We start from the raw sequence: 24,655 nt of genomic DNA, 5'->3' as shown, positions 1-24,655 counted from the left end.
GACAAGCTCTCCCTCTGCTGTTAGCATTACCGTTAGCAGCTCTTGGCAGCCCCACATTTTGCAGTGCTGAGACCGTTGTAGCTGTTAGCTTTGTGAGGAACTGCTTAACCAAGAGTGTGTGTGTGTGTGCCTGGTTATACTTGAAAGCTGGCATGTCTGTGCACGTTGAGTGCTTTCAAAAAGATCTGAGACACAGTATGACAGTGTCCATTTAATCCCTCCTCTCCCCTTCTGTCTGCTCCTCCCTCTATTCAGAGCCATCTACACGCCTGCGCCAATCTCTTCCCCTCCCTCCCTCCCTCGCTCTCTCCCTCGTTCTGTCATATGTGTTGGAGCAGCCGTGGTGTCTGTGACGGATTGCCTACATCGCTGCGCTACCTGGAAGAGCAAACAGAGGGAGAAGACGTGATAAGAGCAAGAGGAGAGGAGCGAGGGATGGCTAGGAGGAGGTGCAGCCTCTGCACTATCAGCCCCAAGCAGAGAGCCGTGACGCAAAGAGAGCACTGGTTGCCTTACGAGGATTTGGAAGGATTTTGAGAGGGGAGGAGAGGGGGATAGAGGAGCGAGAGCGAAAGAGGGAGAGTGGGATGGGCCTTACAAACATAGCTGCACGGTGCTAACAATCGTGGACTAAATAGCATGGTAATGTTATCTAACCTAATCTGCACATCACACTCATGTTCTCTCTCCCCTGGATCAAAATAATCATCGTTCACTTTTCTTACCCATGATGCTCTGTATGTGTCATGCACATTTGTGAAGGCACCGTCACATCGATGCACCTTCGCAGTGTTTGCGCTTGTCCCTAGCGCAAGGCTGTCATTCAAACATATGTTCATCCCTTCATCCATCCATCCATCCCTCCATCTCTCAATCCATCCATTCATTCACTGCCTTGCTCTAGCATAAGCCCTTTCACACTTATTGCTGGATTGTAGCTGCAGCCATTGTTGCTTGTTTTGTGTGTGTGTGTGTGTGTGTGTCTTTGTGTGTCAGACACAGACACACAGAAAGAGCAATGAGGATTCTGGCCTGAACAGCATTCATTTAAGTGGCATGTGGCTGCAGATGATGTGTATGTTTGTGTTCAGTGCCCATAGTCTTTGTGCCGTGGAAACAGACTGATGGCTCAGGGAACTGGGCTCTGTGATTCAGCACTGCCAGCGTAACCCAGTTTCTAAACCTGTCAGGCACTTGCCTGTGGAGGAATACCAGAGCAGAGCAGAGCTCTGTAGATCTCCCTGTCCTTTTGTCTCCTCTCTCTCTCTCTCTCTCTCTCTCTCTCTCTCTCTCTCTTCATGTTAGCACACTGCTGCTGATAAATCAGAGAGACACACGCAGAGACAGTCCTGGGCTGGCCTCATCTTTACTTTGGACATGTGTGCATGCTTAAAGTGTAGAAAGTTATGTTTCTCTGTGCATGTGTAACTCTGTGGGTTGTCAGTCATGTGATGGGTGGTGAAGGGTGTGTTTCTGTGTCTACTGGTTGATAATGTGTGTGCTATTTGCTGTGCCTTTACTATGGCTGAGGAGACAGTCCTCTGAGCTAGGCAGAGGAAATGTGATTCCTGTAGTGTTTTACATGCTTTATGTAACTTTGTTTACATTGTGTTTGTTTATATTATTTGTATTTGTTTACATTTTATTAGAAAGTAGATTTGTGGTTCTTTTTAGTGATTAGTCCTGAATTAGATGTATTTTTGTATTACATGCTCCTGTGTCCCATAGTGCTCCATAAATCAGAATCAGAATCAGAATAATAATCAGTCAGGCTGTATTGTTCTTGGTTACAGTAGCTCACACTGCACAGTTGCTTATACACAGTACACCAAGAGAAATTTCCACCTCACTCACTCACACACACACACACACACACACACACACACACACACACACACACACACACACACACACACACACACACACACACACACACACACACACACACACACACTTGTAAACCTATGCTATTTGATATTCGCACTAACTGATATTACACTGCTGATTTTGTGAATGTTTAGTAGTCTTTAGTCTTTTTGATAGTCTTCAGTGATAATAGTGCACACACTAGACTTTAATAGTGAGCTTCAATTATTTATTGAACTATTGATTTATTCTTGGAGATAATGATTAATGATAGTAACAGCTCTAATGTTGTTTTGCTTGTGTTCATTGTATGTGAATGACTGTTCAGTCTAATCCTGTAGATCTGGGACTTCTGAAATGGTTAGTTAAAGGCTGATTTTTGTATAATGTAGAAGAGGTGGTGTGCATCTGTGTTTCTACAACTAGGCAATACTCACTCTTCTCTGTTTAATTTTGGGTAAAATTAAGAAATGCTGTTTGTATTTTTGTGTATCTCTGATTGTATGCCTGTGTTTGTGTGTGTGTGTGTCTTAGCTGGATAAGAGTGAGGTGTCAACGCTGGGCCTGCCTCCATCTACAGCCCATGGAGGCTCAGATGGAAACATTAGTGTTGAGGGGGCGGGGTCAGGGGCGGGGTCAGGGTCAGGGTCAGGGGAGGTGCAGGGGGAGGTGCAGCGGACACGCGCCGCCCTGGAGCATCTTCAGCAGAAGATACTGAAGCTCACTGAGCAGATCCGCGTGGAGCAGGAGGCTCGTGACAACAATGTAGCAGAATACCTGAAACTGGCCCACAATGCTGACAGGCAGCAGGCCTCACGCATCAAACAGGTGTTTGAGAAGAAGAACCAGAAGTCAGCACAGACCATTGCTCACCTGCATAAGAAGCTGGAACACTACCACAGGAAGCTCAAGGAGATTGAGCAAGTGAGTCTCTGTGCATGTGCGCATGTGTTTTATGATTACAATCTACTATTCAGGATAACTAGATAAATAGAGTGGTAAGCTATCCGGTCAAGTTAAACCACTTTTCACAAATGCTAAACATTTTAATTTAGTAATACTGAAAGCGCACACCTCCTTTTGGTTGCTCAGAATACTGTTAGAATTAGGATTGGGTTTACGACTTGGGTTACAATCTTAATACATATAGGTAGTTATATACATAAATACACATTGTAAACTGAATGAATTAAACATTACGGCAAACAGATACTCAGTACTGCAAACAACTTTTAGCATGTGTCATATATTCTATGTTACTGTTTACTGTTTTGAATATATGCAAAACTTGACTGTGTAATAACAAAAAGGTTTTGAAAAGATTTACAAAAAGGTTTGATGTTTATGTTTGGACCAGGCACAGATTATCTCAGATGTTTTTATGAATAGTTACACTGAAAGAGAAAGCCTGTTTCTTGTACTTTCTCATATTCTGTACTACTGGAGTTGTCCTCCATTACAAAACCCCATCTTTTTCTCCCACTTTTCCACTTTCCCTCCCTGCTCTCTCTCTCTCTCCCCCCTGTCCTCTCTTCCCTCTCTCTTTTCTTCCGTCTGTGCACGTCTGATAGAACGGCCTTGCGCGTCAGCCCAAAGATGTCCTGCGAGACATGCAGCAGGGCCTGAAGGACGTGGGCGCCAACGTGCGTGCCGGCATCAGCGGTTTTGGCGGGGGCGTGGTCGGGGGCGTGGTCGAGGGCGTAAAGGGCGGTGTCTCGGCCCTCACACACACGGCAGCAGTCGTTTCAAAGCCAAGGGAGTTCGCCAGCCTCATACGCAACAAGTTTGGCAGTGCCGACAACATCGCCCACCTGAAGGACACTCTGGAGGAGGGGCATGCGGAGGACACGCCCAGGGCGCTCAGTGGAAGCGCCACCCTCGTCTCCAGCCCCAAATACGGCAGCGAAGATGAGTGCTCCAGCGCCACCTCTGGCTCCGCCGCCGGCAGCAACTCCGGAGGGGGAGGGGCTGGAGGCGTGGCCATGCCAGGGGTGGGTGTGGTCATGGGAAGCCCACGATTGGATGGGCACCACCACCATCACCACCACTCGTCTCCATCATGGGATGCACTGCTAGAGGGCCTGCAGGAAATCAAGGCAAGTCAAACACACGTGGAGGATGCCATGGAGGACTTGAGGAACCAGCTGCAGAGCGACTACTCCTACATGACCCAGTGCTTGCAGGAGGAGCGCTACAGGTGGGAACCTAAGGGGCGTGGGCAGCTATGGAAGCAGCAGTGCTGTAGCCTGTGACTACTTACAAATGGAAAGAAAGTTAAAGTGTGTATCCCAGACCGATTGAATGCGGGCACAGATGTGTGTCTGAGGTGGAGGTGTGTAACTGAGCACCAGCTGATAACTGACATTCCTGGCTGAGCTGTGAGTACACTGGCACTCAGTAAGCTGCACTTGTGCTAGGTGTTTCTAATCGCAGTCTGTGTGCTTGGTCAGGTACGAGCGTCTAGAGGAACAGCTTAATGACCTGAGTGAGCTGCACCAAAATGAGCTCAGCAACCTAAAGCAGGAGCTGGCCAGCATGGAGGAGAAGGTGGCCTACCAGTCCTACGAGAGAGCCAGGGACATACAGGTGAATGGATTAACTTGGGACACACAGACATGATGTGTGTGTGATGCATTTATGATGATGCACGTACATGTGTGTGTGTGTGTGTGTGTGTGCGTGCAGGAGGCAGTGGAGTCATGTCTGACGCGGATCAGCAAGCTGGAGCTGCAGCAGCAGCAGCAGCAGGTCGTCCAGCTGGAGGGCGTGGAGAATGCCAATGCCCGCGCCCTGCTCGGCAAGCTCATCAACGTCATCCTCGCACTCATGGCAGTGCTGCTTGTCTTCGTCTCCACCATGGCCAGCTTCATCACACCGCTAATGAAGAGTCGCGCCCGCATCGCTACCACGGTTGCCCTCGCGCTCTTCTTAATCACCTTCTGGAAGCACTGGGATTGGCTGGAGCTCTGGTTGCTGCCTGGCTGAGTCATGCGACCATGGCAGTCTGCCCTTCGTACCAGAATCACGGCACAATTATGTATACTGCTACTGAAACCACAGAAACTGAATCCCGCTGGGACACATCCCATTACACTATTTCCCCTGAAAACCTTAAAGAAAGGCTGAAAGGATGATGGACAAACAAAAACGACATCAGCATACTTTTTTTTCCAACCTTAGAAGAGGCTGAAATACGTTTGTTGTGGGATTAGGAATCACGGCCTGATCACGGCCATCAGGGTGCCAAGAAGCAGCTCCTTGCCGAGCCTGGCTGAGCATGCAGGACCTACACACACAGCCCTGCTGCCCAGGTTGGTGGCTTTCGTGTGATAGACACCTGCCTTCAAAGTCACCCACGGTCACTACAGAACACACTTTGAATCGAAAACATCCGAGGATTTCAATTTTTTTCAAACCATTTTTGCTTTTACTTCACGATTATGTGTTACTTCATGATTGTATGGTTTCAGGAGGATTGCACGTTAAGTGAACGTGTGAGTGGTCTTCTTGCATGCGTTCTCAGTATGATCAGTGGAAGTGATCAATAAACGGCCACTGACCATTCTGTCATCGACCTCACGTTTCATTGCTCCCACTGGCACTACTAACGTTAAAGTAAATGTCATTAGTACTGAGGGGATTTATTTTCTAGTAAATGGGTAGTGGGTGAAGGCGTCTTTGTACGATAACGCCTTTGACGTTTATAATCACTGGTTATTTTTTCATTGGAGTACACCGCCAACAAATAGTATAACTATGTGTACATCTAAATTATACTCCGGCACAGTAGAGCATGAACAAGAACATTTTTAAATAGCACCCCAGTCAATACTACAAAGTTGCACAACACTCAAATCCATCGTTTCTCTTTTGTAAGCACTGGCTGTAAAGTGTCATGAATGCCATCATCTATGTGAACCACAGGCATATTTGGGCATAACGTTCATATTTCTACCCAGTTTGCTAATCCCCACTATTCCGTTGTAATCTTAATAAAGAAATTAACAAACGTGTGATAGTGGTTGTTTTTTTTAAAGTGGTGACGGTCCATGTTTTTAATTAATCTTCCCACGAGCCTCAAAATGGCTTTTTATTGCTATGGGTATCCTCAATACTAATCATAACTAAATCTTTCCAAGCAACACATAACAGTCCAGTTGTTCATACAGACCTCATGTATGTCTGGCACGAAATCCGTCGCAATCACAAGTACACCCGTATGAGGCTGCATCCTCTCGCGACTGGGACTGCAGTCATTCGCCAGGCATGCGCTCTTCTCTAAACTGCAAGTACCATATGCTTTGCACGAACAGCTGCGGAGCACGAGCCCGATCACGAGTGCCGTAGCTCTATTCCGCGCGCGTTCTCTAATCCGCGGTCGGATTGCATCACGCTCCCTCGCGAGGATCGGCGAGACTCTTCGGTACCTGCGCGAAGACACCTGGATATGTGAGCGTCCATGGACGTCATCGCTATCGCTGGACTAGTTTGAGATATTATAACGTTAATGTGTCGGTCAACAGAGGCCAGCGACGTACGTGTGCACTACACCTGATCCCTCACAACACCCAGCTAAAAATAAGACGAACCGGTGTCATTTGCATTTGCGGTGGCGGTGCTAGTTTGCGTCAGTGTGCCGTCACACACCGTCACTGAACGTAAACCCCCCTCCCCCGCAACACAAATGAAGAAAAACATCTAGTTCTCTCGCCGTGAGCGGTCCCACAGCGCTATTTTAACGTGTTTACTACTTACTTTGGCCTCGTGTCAAGTGTTAATTTGACCGGCCCTTAAACTGGGTTACCGCATTTTCTTGTTGCGTCGTGACGACCTCTGCTGGCTCGTCTGTTGAGATTTTTAATAAATGGAAATGTTATTCTGCAGGCCGATCCTCTACTGTGCACCAGCCAAAATGAAGCGCACCTTGTGATCCTCGTCGTTTAATTTTCGAGTCAAAATCAGGTTTAGTGTTTGCCTAAAAGTTAAGGCGAACACAAACCCTCCCTCGTGCACCATATGGTCACGGCCGCTCGCGGTCCGGTTTTTAGTACTGGCTCACGAGGCTTTACGTCCCCGCCGAAACGTAGCGTGCACGAGTTCCCTTCTCTGCATTCACCTCGAGAGAAGATATCGCTACGTTGTGGTTTAAACCGGCACAGGTTCAGATACTTAATCTGATCACGTTTGGGACTGTATACTAGCTGTTAAAAGACTAACTCCCAGAAATCGTGTGGTACGTCTTTAATCCCTAGCAGGCCAAACGCACGTGATCAATAAAGTTGATTACAGGTGCTCTTACAATACAGAACAAAAGGTACTGGAGGTCAGAGAATTTTAGGACCCCTATAGTCACCCCCCCCAGCAACCCTTCTTGTGCATACCCGCACGCGCGTGCACACAGATTGTTCTGGTCAGTAAATACTAATGTAAATGACCCCCCCCCCCCACCCTTTATGATTCTCAGGACAGTAACACAGGTCTCACTGTTTCCCTGGCAAAGAAACTTTACTATCCACATTAGAAACAACAGTAGAAAAACAAAACAACCGTATGACAAAGCTGAGGACCTCCTGATTGGAGTGTGTCATTTCCTGTCCTGTGGTAAAGGTCGACAGAGGCATCTTCCAGTCTGCCTTCTCCGATCTGGACCCAGCAGTCTGTCTTCCATAAAATCCTTCAGTTTTCCAGCAAAAAAAGTGACCAGCCTCACAGAGCACTGGCCTTAGCCTGCAGTCGTCACCACTCCCCATCAAACAGCACCAAGTCCATAACCTTGGCAACCAGCTCCAGCAGACCCCACTCTCCGGCAGCGAATGGCAGTGCTGCAGGTCAGGGCCAGTGTGCAGAGGCCGGTCTCAAATGCCCTGGTGAATTGAGTGTGCCAGCAGAGAACCCCTCTCTCCTCCAAGTCCTTCAGCTCACTCGCAGCTGAGGTGAGTCCTGAGAGCAGGTTTATAGCAGAGTCTTCATGTGGATCTGAACCAGCTGAATTCAGTGTGTAGAAAAAAAAGAGAAAAAAAAAAAATCTCTGAGATAAGGTCTGAGGAGACCAAGTGTGGCTATGGAGCTGAGTGACAGGCCTGGCCTAAAAGACTCAGGCCCTGATTAAGAATACCTCAGTAGAGAAATATACCTGACCTAAGCACAGCTGTGTTGGGTTATCACACCTGTTCATCCTGTTAGGTAGTCAGGCTGTTCCTAAACACTCATGTGTTGAGTAGCTAGGCCTGAGCTAAACTCAAGTGTTGGGTAGCTGGGCATGTTCTAAACACACACATTGAGTCGTAAGGTCCAGCCTAAACACACATGTTGAGTAGCCAAGCTAAACATACATGTGTTTGGTAGTTTTAAGATGATCGCTGTGTGTAGAACAGGATGTAGGCCTGAGTACTGCAAACCTCCTCCACACTACACACGTTCATCTCAGAGTCATTACAGTGGACCCAGAAACCTATGCACACACACAAAGAAAAAGCCATTAAGTGTTGAGAACAGAACATTAGTGGTAAACAAATCTTACAGTATGGTTTGCTCAGTAAACAGCAGAAATAATGCCCATATTTTCTGACCAAAGCCTATTAAGGCACACAAAAAAAGAAGCTTTGCATCATCCAGTACAGCTTGGCGTAGTTAATTACACAGAGTAATACACACAGACAGACAGACATACACGAGAAGGGCACACGCGCGCACACTATACTCACCCCCCTCTGTGTTATAGCAGTAGGCAGTGTAGTGTCCAGAGCCAAAGCCCTTCCCATGATGCATCACTACAGCAGACAGGTCGTAGGTGTAGGCCTGTCGGTGTAGAGAGGAGCGCGAGTCCGAACAGCAGTATGGCTCCATGTTCAGAACCTGATCGAACGCCACGTGGACACCTATCTTCTCCCTGTGGTTTCGGCCCGACCAGCTATACATACACACATGCACACATACAGAGACAGATTAAATTATAATGTCTTTCATCTTTATTGTACTGTAGTTAATTGAGTGAGCAGGGATAAGGGTGCAGAACATACCGGAAGCGTTTAAGGTGAAGCCGCAGCACCTGAGGTAAACGGTAGATCAGCAGCTGTTTGCATGCCTCGGACAGCGCCAACGGCTTGTGCGAAGACTTGCGCCTCTTTCCTGATTCACACGCATGCACCACAAACGCACACGCCCCCAGCAGCACATCAAACAAATTACAGTCAATAAAAGAACAAGATCACAGAAATAGCACTGGCAGTTAACCTGATGAGCTCAGACATGCAGCCTTTTGCCACCATGCCAAAACCACATGTTAACATGTGATAACTGATTTATTAAGAGTCAAAGCCAGTCAGCAGTGCAACCGTGCATACTAGGAATGCACCAATATGGAAATTCTGCACCGATGTCTTATATTTTCCAAGCACGTATATACCAAATGTCTATACACGCAAATTTATAAAAATGTAGAGACAACCAGACTAATATTACAGAGAACTGCATCATTTTAGTTTTCCAATTGTGTGCAAAAAACAAAAACAAAAAAAGGGGCATCTCCTGAGTCACATTTGTCTGGCTGACACTCCACACATCTGTTAGGGTGGTGTGCCTTCAAATGTGTAATTAAGTTTGTGGCGTTGATATTTCTTGTTTTGCCTTCTCCTCGCAAGAATAACTTTGGCTTGGCCCTGTTGAGCAAGTGGGCGAGCTAGCCTGTGGGTAATCACGGACCTCACCATCCGCGGTTGTCCTCGGATAGAGGCTTTCCAAACGCCTCGGAAATAAATGGATTGATTTCTAATTGACACCCTCCATTATTACAGAAAGAAATAATAAAAGGCTACACCTTCCACGATAAGCAGAATTTACTCGTCTTGTGCCTTTTGGTAATATGGGTGGAGATGGTGCGTGTGCTCACTGTTGCAGAAGTTGCATGCGTAGATACAGCCCTCGAGAGCCTCGGTCTCTGTGAACTTGGCGAGCATCTCGGTGAGCGTGCAGCTCCGTTGACAGGCAGCTGCGCTGGGCTTCTCCAGGCTGTGGTAGCGCTCTGGGAACTCCAGAGACAAATCCCAAAATGGCTCCACTGTGTTCGACTTGTGCTTACAGGACAGACACGTCACCTACAGAGAAAACATGAGATGCACATCAACGGCAATACGGTAGACCTACACCATCTACAGCGTACATGTGAGAGACAATAGGCAGAGAACACATGACACGTCAGAAATGTCTCCTACAAAGAACGTGAGACACCCATGACCTACAGAGAACAGGTGAGACACACGTCAACTACAGAACATTTTGAGCACATCAATTAGATACTGGATACATCATCAAGAAATATTTTCAACATTTGCCACATTTCAACAGTCTGCCACATTATTAGCATTTACAGATAGAGATGGCACAATATCAGGTTTTTCTGTACCGATATCTTGCATTTGAATTTTGCCTGATAAAATATTGGCAATGTATTGATTTTCATTAAAAACCATTGTGGAGCTGTGGTTCCGTTTGGGGGAATGTGTGTCTGGGATGCATTATATATATACCATTTTTACAGATGATATGCATGAATGTGACAAATTATTAAAAAAACAAAACAAAAAGGAATCCGTTTATAAGACTAAAGCATTTAATTTTTCCTTCTATTGGCACATAGTCAGTGTCTCTCAGTGAGACATTTATTGCCCCTTGGTCATCATCTTGGTTCTCAACTGCACGGTACTCGTCTACATTTGTCATTACTGAATGCAACTGTACTTCTTTTCCTTAATATTGACCTTATAATTATTCTTGTGAAGTTCGCCAGTAAATTGCTGTTCTGTGTTACACACCAAACACACAGCAGCCACTACCCGTGCAGAGACCAATACCACGAGTCTCTTCACTCGACTTCTGCTCAAAACCAATAGAAATTTAATCTGATAACGATTACAGGACGGTTATTCATTCCAGCCAACAATTACATATATGGATTTATTCTCCAGCGTCTTCAAAATTTCCAGTCCCCCTTAAATCTCAGCAAGCTAACAGCAAACATCAGCTTTTCCGATTTTTGTGCGGCTTGAACATATATAACCATAGAGTGATCATCTTCATGAACACAGAGAAGTGTTTACTTGTTCAGTTACTCCTGCTCTCTCTGTTACAGAGAGTTTTCTCCTTTGCCCGACCCCAAACTTTTCACGTCACGGCCAAATGGAAACGAGTTTTTAAAAGAGCGGATGAATAAACAAACCCGCGTTGGTCGCGTCTCCATGGTAACGAGCAGTGCTAACAGTACTGTGTGATTGAACTCCTCATGAGGAGACAGTTAACCTGCTCCCCACCCTGGGCATCCAACCACAGAAAACCAGCACACGTGTGAGTGCAAGTATTATTGCTTTTCAACATAATGGGCTTAATCGTTAAATCAAAAACGCTAACCTACAGTTTAACTTTTACAGTTTAAATCCTGAGCGTTGTATAAAACCTCTCAAACGAGCCTGGCTGTTATCATGATAACATGCTAAGCAGTGTCGTGCTCAGACTGAATTTGTAACGGTACCTGATCGGTTGTAACGTCCTCAACATAAAAGCAGATCCAGCACACGTTAAGACAGTCGGTACAATAGGAGACATTTTCATCTCAGTCTTCTTCAGTTTGCACTGGCTTCCTGCACAGACTACAAAGCCTGGCGTTTGCGGTTCAGAGCTCTTAATGGCCCTGCCTCATATCTGGCTAAACTCCAGAACCATTAGAGTCCAGCCGGACCTCTGCTCAGCTGAGGTGGGCCTATTTATTGGTAGTTTCTAGGATCACTTGCAACATAGGTGGTAGATGTTTTCCTCATGTGGCTCCTAAACTCTGGACAAGTACTCCAGATGATATTGGGTATGCAAGCTGCACAGGTTATTTTAAAACCATATTAAAGATTAGCATGGCCCCAAGACCATTTACTGAGTTCATTTTACTTTGCATTTCATGATTTGTAGTTACAGAAATGTACTTTGAGATTTTGGACTTGAAGTGCCATAATTTTTTTTCTTTATTTTTATTCATTATAACAGACAGCTAAGGGAAACTGTTGTATCATTTCAATAAATGTATAAAAAGAGAATGATGCAATAATAAAAAAACCTACATCCATTACAATCTAAATATTTTAGGATGATACATGGGAGAATTCCTTTGAAAAACTGTTCTCGTAGTTTTATTCAACATTCGATCATTTGAGCAACACAGTAAATTCTGGTTACCAATTCTGGTTGCTTTGCATAAGGTTTTGCTGTATCCATGCATGATGGGGCAAAGCCTGTGTTTACAGTGGTCTGGTAGTAACACATTACCTCTGATAATTACCTCTGGAAAATAAATCTGTTCTCTGGAGAGGGGGAAAAAAAATGTAAATGTGTATCGTTTAAGTTCCAAATATCTTTGTCCAAAAACGTTTACTAACTGCACCACCCCTAAAATCATGTTATGAATATGTTTGTGTTATGTTCTATGTAGAGAAAAAAATTAATTGTCTGAAGTAATAAAATATGCTACAGATGCAACAAAAGACTTGTCTGAAAAATGTTGGAAAGTCTGGACTAGTCCTTTAAATGACTTGGCTTGTATACTAGATAAACAGAACTTCTTTGCTTGCACCTGTCTGAATAATCTGGTTTATTTGGATTTACTGTGTATTACACATCTCCTTCCCCCCCTCCCCTATCCACCCACAATCAGGAGACCCCTAGCAGTAGAATCAAAGTTTGTAAAATGCAGAACGCATGTGTTTTGGTGAAATCCAGAATACTCTCCAAGTTATCCCTCATACTTAAACATGATTCAACGTATTATTCTGGGTATTATTCTGCCCAGACAATGCCCAACTTGTTCAAAAACATGTAATCACAATTAAAAATAAGCATCTGGCACCAGTGTTTTGGAGCAGAAGTGAGCATGTGTGCGCTAAAGCAAGTTTCTGCGTCCTCACCTGGCTCAGCAGCTGTCCGTGGAAGATGGTGTTGAGCACCTTGAGCACCTGTTTGGAGAGCTTCCTCTGCGTGATGGGGATGACGATACGTTTGCGGCTGCCGTCCGACTCCAGCTCCTGCTGGACCTTGTCCAGAAGCTCGCACAGGAACTCCTGGGCGTCCTGCTGGTCATAGCCACGAAACGCTGGGATCAGGTTCCACACCGAGTGCAGCATGGCAAAGGGTGACACCAGCGTCCACCGGCCCGACCACATCACCCTGAACAGTGTGTGCAACTCATGGCACAGTGACACCTGCTGGCGGGAGGAGGAACGCGGCTCATTCGGTTGCACCAGCTCCACAGCGCTACTCTGCTGGTTTCCGGTGACTGCTAATGCACCACTCGCACGCCCCATTCGGCCCAGGGCACTGAGGGCACTGGCACTTCCCATCACACCTGCCGAGACCCCACGCAAGCCCTGCGAGTGCTTGGTCTTAGCCAGCAGCTCCTCGGTCTCGCACAGGTCCAGTGTGAGGAAGCACTCCCTGAACTTTTGCAGATGACTCAGCACCTGCAGGATCGAGTTCATATAGCAAGTGTTGCCCAGGTTCCGAAGCCCAGTGACGCCCGGTGCCAGGCGCCTGCGCCGGGGTGTCTGGGAAACGTAGTACCTACGCAGTTTGCCACGGTTTCGGAGTGGTTTGTTGGGCTTGTTGGAGAGCAGCTTGTTGGACAAGGGCTGCAGGGGCTGTTTGGGTGGTGGAGGCGGTCTCTCGGGTGGGTCGCGGAACTTGCGTGGGATTAGAGAGAGCGTGGGGCGAGGTGCCTGTGTGAGGAGGCGGGCGCTCTTCCTGGGTGGAACCTTGGCCTGCTCTCCCATGAGCCTTTTCTTCACCTCCCGTCGTTGCCTTCTCAGCTCCTCCCTCTCCTGCTCCTGCTCCTCCTCACGCCTCCTCTGCTCCTCCTCACGCTTCCTCTGCATTTCCTGCTGCCGGCTCCTCCACAGCCGAAGAGCACCACCTAGCAGCACCCTTCGGCGGTGCCGCAGGGCCACCTGCATGGCTGGCCGTGGACCTGCCCCCTCCCCCACCACGCGTACAGAACACTCCCCAGCCGACGCTGAACGCATCGAGCGTTGTCCCGGGCTGCGCACAGTGGACAGCGCCCCGCGCAGGAGCTTCAGGTCCCCCTCAACGTTATCGTTCAGTACATAGTCCTCGCAGGCAAAGCAGAAGACATCCAGTTCTCTGACCTCCATCGCCAGTGGGTGCTGGGTCTCCTGGTAGTGCCGGAGGGAGTGCTCTTCTATGTAGCGACCACAGGCCACGTGAGAGCACTTCAGACAGGCCCACACAGACTCGGTGGTGTGGCAGTCCACGCAGCGCCATTTCAGAGGGTTCAGGATAGAGTGGTCGTGGCCCACACGGAGACGGACCACGTGCTTACAGCGGTCCATCTCTCCCAACGCACATGTGGTCTCAAAGTCAAGAGCCACACCACTGCGCCATGACAACCCTGAGCCTGGGAAATGGGACAAAAAAGTACTGACACACTCAATTACAAATCATATAGCTAGAAAGCACAACAGTGGCTTGAGGTGCTGGGGAGATTACAGAGTGAATGGTTTGAAAGACTTACCGTGAAAGTAGTCTCATAAATGCTTTAATAGGCATGCGTTGAGCATCACAACCTTAGAAGGAAAATTTTCTTCATTCACATTAAGTCAACAGCATTAGCCTTGCGTGACACTGTGATGGAAAATGTAAACATGCTTCAGGTGGTGCACCATAAACAAACCCCAACAGCACAGAACGAGTTGAGGCCTTACAATTAAAAAAAACTGATATACAATTCACATAATAGCATGAAAAATAAAGAAACAATTGAATTCAAGTTCCGTAAAAGTGAGATATCTGGCTCACATCGGTCTACAAAAAGTTCAGATAGTTGCAGTGCGAACTGCTGAAGCAAGACAAAGAGGTTCAGGACTTTGTTTCAGCAGGAACCCACAGCAAGTCTGATTTAGCTGACTGCCTCACTAATCTCTCTTTTCTCCAGTCCGTTATAGCTTCTGTTAATCCAATAACCTGGCAGTCCTAATAAAACTAAACACTTGCACTCGAAGTAGCAGTAATAGCCATCTACCTTTAAGATGTTTTTTCGAGAAACACGAGCCGTCGGCGTCTCGACAGCAGGGCTGCCGCTCACCTTCGCAGCTAGCCAGCGCTTTAGGTGGTCACATTCATCTTAATCACGCACACTCGATTAGCTAAGTAAGTTAGCGCTGCACGCTAGCGCTGCAGACTACTTGTAGCTAGCTAAAAGGCTAGCTTCAAAAACTACGTGGCTTCAGAGAACCACATTATTAAAGCTGCTTCTGGTTGATTTTTTTTTCCTCCAACGTGACTTCGTGTTTACTGACAAGTTGTATTTTCCGACCAACAATGTGGTATTTCAGTCTGAGCCCCATACATGGCTGTGCTTCGCCGCTAGCGGCACCGATGGAGCAGTTTGCCGGTATTTTCCTGCTTCTAAAGACAATGCAGACGATCGATAGCTAGCTGGCTAGGCTATACGAGCTAGCCGAGCTAGCATCCCAGTACTCACCCCAGAACAAAGAACACTCAGACCAGCCCTCCCGAAACCCGCTCACAGAAACTTCGCAGGTCAGTCGCCCGCGCCGCCGTGGCCGAGGCGCCGAGCCGCGGGGTGCCGAGTAGGCAGCTGAAGGGAGAGCCGCAGCTCAACTTCACTTTAAATCTTTAAACAAAACACCAGGAGGTCAACGCCGATTAAAGTCACAGACCCGCTCAAACCACACAGCGCGGAAACAGAAACTTTAGGGCCCGGCGTGTACTCTCCCACGATAGCCAGAAGCTGAGGAAAAGTGAGCTTGAAGAAGGAATACGAGCTTTTTTCGGTCGATGCCGATATATTTTCTTCATTTGCGGTTTTGCGTGCGGCTTTTATTTACCGCCATCATCTGCACGCGCGAGCTGTCACAGATTTTGGGTCAACCGAACTCGCGCAGAGCCACGACCAGACCGCTCTGATTGGTGTGAGAGCGATCAATCGTCCGGAAAGCCTCGCTTTTCATTGGCTCCCGGTACGTCGGTTACGTTCCCGAGCTCAGAGTGGGCGGACCAAAGAAGAGTTGTGCCAGGATAGCACTCAGTAATTGATGCTCTACATCAGCTTTTACGGATCTACATAGTTAATGCTTTTTCTTGAAATTACAGATGTAATGCTTTAAATCCTAAAATCACTTTAAAGCCATTTGTTTAACAAAGAGGTAGTGTGGTTTTCATTATTGCTTACAAACCTTACAAAGCACAGATGTATTTGTTCAGCAATAAAATAAACAAACAGATCTACACAAACAGTAGTGTGAAAAGGTACACCGTGGCCACTATGGAACAACCAATTTAATAAGTGACAATGACCATTTTACAGTTTTTATTTCTTTTTTGAACAGTACTCTTTCCATATCACAATGTCGAGTTTTGTTATTAACCGTGGCAGAGTACAAAAAAAAAAAGAAAAGAAATTAGTCACACAACTGACATATTAACTGGGAATTTCATTCTTGCCTTTCCCACAATGGCCTCAGCATAAGAGCCATTTTGCAGGATACTTTTGTTTCTTTCCACTTGGACTTCTTTCTGCACAACTGCATGTACAATCCAACATCCACAGTGAAGTCTTGGTGTGCACACATATGTTCAGGCCGTCTGTAAAAAACACTGACACCTAAGGTGTGCTTGTTCAGTCCGTATTAAAACAGGCATGGCCGGTTGTCACCGAACGCTGCTTCCTGGGAGCACCTGCTGCTTTCGCACCTTGCTAAACAGTTCTAAGTACTGGCTCATGGTGTCCATGCAGTCGGTGGGCACAAAAAGACCCTCAGGCTTGCTGGAGAACACAGCAGGGAGCTCAGGCACACTGGAACCTAGGAAACTCTGCATGAACTCTTTCATGAGGTTCCAGCAGTCACCTGGCACCACACATGCACAGTATTCTACCTGCACACACACACACACACACACACACACACACACACACACACACACACACACACACACACACACACACACACACACACACACACACACACACAAAAAGCATTAATGAATGCAACTTAAAATAAATCAAAGTGAATTCCATTTTAATTATGATGAACTATAATTCTGTGAACTGACTCTTACTCAGGAGCTAAAACAAATAGATTCTCATCTCGATGGCCGCTCTGTTTGTTTATGTTGTAACTCAGTATGAGAGCAGCTCTATTGGTTATAGAATTGAGCAACTCTGACCTCCACTGAAATCCCCCTGGCACTGGAGCTCATGGTCACCGTGCCAACCTTCACCAGGAAGTCACAGTACCGGTAACGGGCACCGCGGCTCTCCACCTTGTGACCTTTGGCATTCTGAAAGTGGCTCTTTAGCTTTACCATGAGGACATCGAAGTTGGCATCAGCCGTGAGGAACGGGCCACCCTCGAACAAAGCCAGGCAGCTCAGCGGGGTCTCCGAATTATGCATCACATACAAGAGCTTAGAGGGCTGGCCTGACACACACACACACACACACACACACACACACACACACACACACACACACACACACACAGTGCACAGGTATGTACGAACAAACACACAGGGTGGTAGAGAGGAGAATGTCAGACACAGAGAATGGAAAAAGGAAAACCACAAGCAGGATTTTGCTATTAACTCAGTTATGGGGAAAATCTAAAATCATAGAATAAAACCATACAGTATTTAGATGTTTCTGTTGCTACATGACCACACAGCACATTTTAAGAGCACAGCAAAAGAAAATGGCATCCAGCAAAGGCAAATTCTCAGCTGAGTTTACCATATAGCATTTCATCCCATTAGCTTTATATGACTGAATTAACATATCTTTAATGAAATGAAAATATCTAATGACCAATCCACAAAATGTTTACATTCTTCAGCTGGAACCAAGGTACTGGAGATAAAGTAGCAACCCTATGGTTAAATGAGCACTCTGGCTATCAGCCAACATCTGATTTTCTATGTGGTACTCTTGCTTCCAGCATAGAGGTCTCATGTCTGAAACACTGGCTTGCTATCCTTCTAGCCAGCCTTTGCTATTACAGTGTGTTAGATATGACACTGATTGGCAGACACTGGGTCAGATTGGTAATAAACCTCTCATACTGCCACATAGAGTACTTATGTGCACTATTAGAAGATGAAATTGACAACTGGCCAAAATAACTAACATCAGTGATGTGCAACAGTACACTTCAGTGTATTGTTATGGACATTTAACATCCTGTTATCAATTTCACGTCCATATACAGTTGGTGTTAGGTACCACTGGCGTTGCTTGTTGCATGATAAGTCTCACAGTCCACAAAGAAGCTGCCTTGCTTCATGGCTCCAAGCTGCTCCAGCTTCTTGTGCAGCTGCTCAACAGTCTGCTGAACACTCTTACCCTCAGCCACTGGCACCTGGCACACACTGCAGCAGAGCAACACACACGGTAAAAAAGACATGGATGCACTATTTGCTTAATTATAGAGCAAATTATTGCATGCGTGAAAAAATTAACACGCCAGAGCATTTCTCCTGCTTTTAGATGTAGGTTGCTTGTTATTGACTTAATTCCTACGGAGCAGAATTCGATTTGCTAGACAAGAGAGAAGCAGGCAACAGACAGTGATGTCAATGTCTGGCACCAGGGTGACATCTATGCTGACAATTATAACAGTAGCAAACTTTTAGCTTCATTTATTAAGATAGAGCCTGCTGGATATCATTTTATCTAGTTTTATCTAGTAATTGTCAATTACATCTACTGCATTTTCACTTACTCCACGTATCTAGCGGTTAGGTTAGATAACAAGACGTGACGATAAAGCCTTGACATTGCTGGTAAGACGGGTAAGTGTTTTTTCCTTAGCAAGACAGACATTCACAAAAACATCACCAACAAAACAACAGAATCGTTGTAGGCAGTAAATTCAGAAGTATAAGGTGGCAAGACGCTGAAGCTAGATAGCCAACGCAGCTCGGTAAAATAGGATCGCCAGTATAGCTTTTAAGATTAAATTTTTTTTTACATATGTCAAGTAAATGACATTTATTAAATTCCAATCAACCGTAAGCCTATACAAGTAGGTAAAACATTAAACCTTTATATATCTTACCATGTAACCCCCATTTCACAGCTCGCTCAAAACGTATTCAAACTAGACTCTTCAAGCCGCTACGCAATGAAACATCTACTTCCGATATTCCGTAACTCCTTCCGGATTATTCTCGCTGTGACGCCAGTTAATAAAAGATTTGACAACTGACAAATTTAGTTTGTTAAAAATAATTTGTTTTAATATTCATTTAGAAACATCAGCACTAACGTTTTCGTGCATGACATAATTAATTTAGCTAGTGATACACGAGTAGTAGCCGTTTTTGATGGAACGTACACAACATGGAGCAGGCCTGATCATGCTGGGACACGTGGTTATCGCACTGAAAGACTGGCTCACTGTACCCAGATCAGTACAGCCGCTCTAATTCCGCTGCGTGACGATGAGCCATTTGCTCTGAGGGAGTCCGCGTGTGCCCTCACTGCGGTAAAGTAGCTGCTGCTTTCATGTGCGGTGTTTGCTGTAACCACAGTTAGATTTGCGATAGTTGTCTACAATGCCGAAAATAAAGAAAATAAAGAAGTCCAAAGGCGTTGGAGGCGAGCGGGTCGGTGGCACGGTGCCTCTGGCCGAGCAGATCCTCCAGACTGACACGGTCCGGGCGCACGGCCGCCTGAAAACCAGAGACAAAAAGCAAGAAGAAGAAGATGAGTATGTGGACGAACGTTTGTCTCGAAAGATCCTGGAGCAGGCACGAATTCAACAAGAGGAGCTCCAGATCGAGTTTGGCCAGACGCCAGAAGTTAAGAAGAAGCCTTCCACAGTCCTTGGTAAGTATGCAGGAACAAGATCACTAGCCCAGCAACCCCTAATGCTTAGATAGCTTAATCACTGTTGATTAATACACGGCCATTTAACAGCAACAACAATATAAATAATGCGTTTTATTAGTATAGCACGTTTTACAAGTGTGGTGAATGATCGACGCTCAAAAATCATTAAAGAAGCAACACCCAGGGTGACAGGAAAACATTCCTTATTGAATACCATCCAAGGCCTACAGTAGATGTGGTAGCTCGAGTACAATGGAATTCCAGGGGCCTGTTCATTGACCTGCTCAGATCTCCCAAGAAAATCACTGCCCACCAATCCTCACCATCTTTACCACTCTTCTTTTTTGGACTGCTCATGGAAAACCACCATTATGTATTATTTTTCATTAAACCAGGACTTTCCTATACCATTATCTTCAAGTCAAACCAGTTATTATTAATGTTGTTGTTGTTATTAAAGCCACGGATTGATGACTCTGACTAAATAACTCCGGCATCCACAGGCCCAAGCGCTGAAGATGGGGAATCTGATGAGGAGTGGCCAGATCTGGGCACCGCAGAGCCAGGTGGGGATGGGTTGGGTGGTGGTGCGGAAGTGGAGGTGGATCCAGAGGACGAAAATGCGATCCAGATGTTCATGAACAAGAACCCACCTGTGAGGTATGCTTCTCCTCAGCTAAATAAGGGGAGTGATGACTGAAGGCTATATAGGCTGTACACCAATATGTTTTATTAGCTTGCTGATCACCAGGGAGTGAGCTGAGCTTCTGTGGATGGCCTGCTGTGTAACAGGTGTGACTGATCTGTTCATTGCCACCAGTGATTTCAGAAAAACAGTTTCATTCCATGTGACCAATTTCTCACCTTCTCTCTTTATTTTTAAATTGTGAAGGAAGTCTCTGGATACATGAACTCTAAATACATCAGTAGCATGAGGAATAAATATGTTTTCAGCCCATTTTTGGTATTCCTTTTTCAATAAGATAAACCAATATCACATGTCAGATGTGTATAAACATGACTGTTCTGTCGCACACCTCTATATGAAATAATAAATTACCCATAAAATAAATAATATGCTATATACATTCAGTGTAATCAAAAATGCTTTTCAGATCCTTTGAAGCCTCCTTATATATTGCATGCATGTGTGGGTGTGTTTCAGACGCACCTTAGCTGACATCATCATGGAAAAGATAACGGAGAAACAGACAGAGGTTGGCACAGTGATGTCAGAGGTGTCAGGTCGACCCATGCCCCAGCTTGACCCCAGGGTCATCGAAGTGTACAGAGGGGTCAGTAAGGTAAGGCTGTATGCTTGGCAGGGAACTCTTTATAGACTGGACTACTGTAGTGTGCATTGGGATGTTAAAGACCAGTGCCAGATGGTGACAAAGATTTAAAATGCATGTTGCTCACAAAAGTCTTGATAAGCAGCTGATTTTAACTGAATCAGGAATGATAAATCATTTATACAACTCATACCTTTTGAGATTTTTTATTAATTTTGTGCATGTGAGGAGCTTCATTTAGCATTAAAGATGCCATAAAATTAAAGAAAGTCCTCTCAGCATGTTGCATGTGTTACCTTGCCTACTCATGTCCTGTGAGTGTGTGTGTGTGTGTGTGTGTGTGTGTGTGTGTCCTTGCCTACTCCTGTTTTGTTGAAGCTTGCCAACCGTTTAGCTGCTGCACCCTTTCGAATGGATTGAAATTCGATTCATATTGAGCTCAATCAGATTACTGAATTCCAATTTAGGAGTTTAAATGAAGGTTTTGTTTTTCAGTCAAGCTAATAATTTGATCACTGAGAGAATATTAGGCTGCATGCAAACATGGCCATGATCATAATAACCATACTGTCACTGATGTTTGAGCCGCAGTGTCAGAAATCCGGAGTAAAGAATGAAGGGATGGAGAAACTGATTATTTTTGATTTTCAGCGCATGAGTGTTAGGAGACCAGAGTATCTGTACACTGCACTGGATAACTGAGCATTAGGCAATGAGAATATACACAGCACTGGAAAGATGAGTGTTAAGAGATCAGAATATGCTTATGCAGCACTTCCACTTGTTGTCTCCACTACTCTGGACCTTCTTATCCTTTTATTCCATCTCTCAGTAATAGTAACAGTCTTACTAATTAATTGTCACTAATAATATTGGCAAGAGAAATATAACCAAGTACATTTTTGAATAAGTTGTAACCATTGGTTCTCCCCTGACCAAGAATCTGCCTCTTCTTTCAGGTTCTGTCCAAGTATCGGAGTGGAAAGCTGCCCAAAGCCTTTAAGATCATCCCGGCACTCTCTAACTGGGAGCAGGTGCTCTACCTCACTGAGCCAGAGAGCTGGAGCGCTGCTGCCATGTTCCAGGCCACACGGTGCGGCAGCATACAGCCTCACGTAGAGCCACTCCTGTGTGAGCACAGAGCTGGTGTGTCAGGCCAGAGCCACACTCTCAGCGACTGCACAAGGAAAGAGCTGTACCGATAAGAACGGCAGTGCTTCTTGTCCACACTGCTGCTGTTGTGTAGAGCAGCCACAGCTGATGTGAGAGGGTAGAGACATTGCTCATGTGGCAGTGCTGCATTCACTGATCTTTCTTGACGTTCGGCCACTGCTTATTTGTGGCCTCTTCCAAAGTCATGTCACTGAAGCTCGACACCACTCTTTGCAGATCTTGAATTCACAGCATGTAGATGATCAAGGAAAAATCTGAAACTCCAAAATTAAGCGCCTAAAACACCAAGTTTCTGCATTAAACTATGATCCAAATTCTTTATCACTTAAGTGTTTCAATGGCCTAATAATCTCAAATAATAGTCATGTGCAAAGTTGAATGGCACATTTGATGTAAATGTATCGTTGGAGGTCGTTTGAACATTTTATTAAGGATTTGTCAATTAGAAGATTTGTCAAATCATGCAGTGCCCTTGTCTGGTATCAACTTTAAATCAATATGGGAGCCCTGTGAAACACCATGTGAAGATAAAACCTGGGCAATTTAGAGGATTTAATTGTTGCTTTGCCTTCTGATGAATTTAATTTGTATCACTGTTGCAAGTTTGCTCCAAATTTGAAATCATTTGTTCAAATGCCTGGTGTGCAGTTTTCTTTTACAAAGAACACTCCAAGATTTGCACCAAGTGGTGTTGTCATCCCTTCTTCTGCTTGGGTGATTTGACATGGAATAGCCTTGTTAGTATATCTTTTTGCTGTGTGTGTAGGATTTTCTCCTCAAACCTGAAAGAGCGAATGGCCCAGCGCTTCTACAACCTGGTGCTGCTGCCGCGAATCAGGGATGACATCGCAGAGTACAAGCGGCTCAACTTTCACCTATACAGCGCCCTGAAGAAAGCCCTGTTCAAGCCTGGGGCGTGGTTCAAAGGTCAGTCATAATACAGCAGAAATGCAGCATCTTTATTATTATTATTATTTTTTTTTTAGAAAGAAACAAACCAATCGTAAAGAATATTTCTAGTTTTTGTTAGCTAAACATATTTTCATATCAGTTTTTGCCCATTACATTACCCACAAGAATATTTGGAATTTGAATCCATGGTAAGGTAGGATGCATCTTTGTGCTCTCTGGTTCAGACATGTCAAATGAAGAAAAAGAAATATTTGCCACTAGGTAGCAGTAATGTTCCTCCAGCCACGGTCCAGTCAGTACTGTTGAAGGGCATGGAAAGAGCAAATGTAATTGTGTTCAGGTTTTGTGGTGTTCCAGCTCTAAAACACCCTGAGCCAGGTATTCAGCACCTTGGTTACCTAATTTAGGTCTGTAAATAACTAGACTAAAACAGAAATGTTGTCTGTTTTGTGGCTCCGAATTGAGCATCTAGTAGATTTGACTATTCAAAAATAAATGAATTAATCAGTTTACTAAGTGGCAGTAACTAAATTCCCTCCACTGTCACCTACAGGAATCCTTATCCCACTCTGTGAGTCAGGTAGCTGCACTCTGAGGGAGGCAATCATCATTGGCAGCATCCTCACTAAGTGCTCCATTCCTGTGCTGCACTCCAGGTGATGCACATTTTCTCTGTCCATCACAGCTGTTTCAGGCTAAATCTTAGTTTAAAGCTGCGTTTAGGAGCTTGTTTGAGTGCAATTGCATTTTTTTCTGTATAAGCAAAACATGCCAATTATCCTCTCTCCAGTGCTGCCATGTTGAAACTGGCGGAAATGGAATACAATGGGGCCAACAGCATCTTCCTGCGTCTGCTGCTGGACAAGAAGTATGCCCTCCCATTCCGGGTTCTGGATGCGCTGGTCGCCCACTTCCTGTCCTTCCGCACTGAGAAACGGACTCTGCCTGTGTTGTGGCACCAGTGTCTCCTCATACTGGTGCAGCGCTACAAGGCTGACCTGCCATTCGAACAGAAGGAGGCACTGCTGGAGCTACTGAAGATTCAGACACACCCACAGATATCAGCCGAGATCAGGCGGGAACTGCAGAACGCGGAGGCCAGAGATCTTGAAGACGCCACACCAGTGATGGCGTTGGACTGAAAAACAAATGACACTTTCCTTGTACTCACCTGGCTAAACACAGGAGAGGTACACCAAGTAAGAATTCCCCTAACCATGAATCAAAATGAAACTCTTATCACTAGGTGGTGTGGAATGTAACATGGGGATGGAGGAAATGAAGACTCAGTGAAATGTCTTTGTCTGCTAAAGGAGTCAGAGCAGCACAGGAGGGGTCATCCACAGTTCCTGTGGTCATCATGATGTACAAGTGAAAAGTAAAATAATAATAATAATACCTTTTAAGTTCAAATTGTTGGAATATTTTGTTTATCCTGTGGCGAAGCCTCTTGTTATTGATCATTTTGAATTCTCTTCAGTGGAACTTGCATGCATGTCCTCCAAAAGAAAAACAA

At 45.4% G+C, this 24,655-nt stretch overlaps 4 protein-coding genes across 9 annotated transcripts in view; 2 read left to right on the top strand and 2 right to left on the bottom strand.

Annotated features, from left to right (window-relative positions):
* Positions 1-5,875, top strand: part of tmcc2 (transmembrane and coiled-coil domain family 2) — a 6,141-nt gene extending 266 nt beyond the window's left edge. The window contains exons 1-5 of the mRNA XM_027025427.3: positions 1-642; positions 2,401-2,790; positions 3,438-4,063; positions 4,317-4,452; positions 4,552-5,875. The exon at positions 1-642 is cut by the window's left edge and continues 266 nt beyond it. Coding sequence (XP_026881228.2) covers positions 640-642; positions 2,401-2,790; positions 3,438-4,063; positions 4,317-4,452; positions 4,552-4,851 — 1,455 coding nt within the window. The 5' untranslated portion in view covers positions 1-639 and the 3' untranslated portion in view covers positions 4,852-5,875. The remainder of the gene's footprint in view (positions 643-2,400; positions 2,791-3,437; positions 4,064-4,316; positions 4,453-4,551) is intronic.
* A 1,477-nt stretch (positions 5,876-7,352) lies between these two features.
* On the bottom strand, positions 7,353-15,829 carry usp49 (ubiquitin specific peptidase 49). 4 transcript variants are annotated; one of them, XM_027025430.3, is made up of 8 exons: positions 15,395-15,829; positions 14,426-14,535; positions 12,807-14,308; positions 9,755-9,959; positions 8,886-8,994; positions 8,571-8,776; positions 8,199-8,317; positions 7,353-7,851 (listed from the first exon to the last, which is right to left on the bottom strand). In XM_027025430.3, exons 3-7 carry the CDS (start codon positions 14,241-14,243, stop codon positions 8,214-8,216), a joined length of 2,061 nt encoding a protein of 686 aa, XP_026881231.1. In that variant the 5' UTR covers positions 14,244-14,308; positions 14,426-14,535; positions 15,395-15,829; the 3' UTR covers positions 7,353-7,851; positions 8,199-8,213. The 4 variants fall into 4 exon arrangements, with proteins under 4 accessions (XP_026881231.1, XP_026881230.1, XP_081561346.1 ...); XM_027025429.3 differs by having other exon boundaries at positions 7,353-8,317; XM_081705220.1 differs by having other exon boundaries at positions 7,353-8,317; positions 14,426-14,477.
* A 363-nt stretch (positions 15,830-16,192) lies between these two features.
* On the bottom strand, positions 16,193-19,078 carry med20 (mediator complex subunit 20). Of its 3 annotated transcripts, none has more exons than XM_027025413.3 (4): positions 18,987-19,078; positions 18,152-18,297; positions 17,101-17,354; positions 16,193-16,809 (listed from the first exon to the last, which is right to left on the bottom strand). In XM_027025413.3, exons 1-4 carry the CDS (start codon positions 18,998-19,000, stop codon positions 16,585-16,587), a joined length of 639 nt encoding a protein of 212 aa, XP_026881214.2. In that variant the 5' UTR covers positions 19,001-19,078; the 3' UTR covers positions 16,193-16,584. The 3 variants fall into 3 exon arrangements, with proteins under 3 accessions (XP_026881214.2, XP_081561506.1, XP_026881215.2); XM_081705380.1 differs by having other exon boundaries at positions 17,239-17,354; XM_027025414.3 differs by having other exon boundaries at positions 18,185-18,297.
* A 258-nt stretch (positions 19,079-19,336) lies between these two features.
* On the top strand, positions 19,337-24,552 carry bysl (bystin-like). The gene is made up of 7 exons (XM_027025412.3): positions 19,337-19,759; positions 20,266-20,422; positions 20,928-21,066; positions 22,014-22,147; positions 22,994-23,154; positions 23,693-23,795; positions 23,930-24,552. The coding sequence occupies exons 1-7, from the start codon at positions 19,486-19,488 to the stop codon at positions 24,279-24,281; spliced, it is 1,320 nt and encodes a 439-aa protein (XP_026881213.2). The 5' UTR covers positions 19,337-19,485; the 3' UTR covers positions 24,282-24,552.
* Positions 24,553-24,655: the final 103 nt, after the last annotated feature.

Source organism: Electrophorus electricus, chromosome 22 (assembly GCF_041902795.1).
Source record: "Electrophorus electricus isolate QZ-2024a chromosome 22, ASM4190279v1, whole genome shotgun sequence".
Lineage (NCBI taxonomy): Eukaryota > Metazoa > Chordata > Actinopteri > Gymnotiformes > Gymnotidae > Electrophorus > Electrophorus electricus.
The sequence above is the reverse complement of the archived record's forward strand: the minus strand, read 5'-3'. Positions and strand labels throughout refer to the sequence as shown.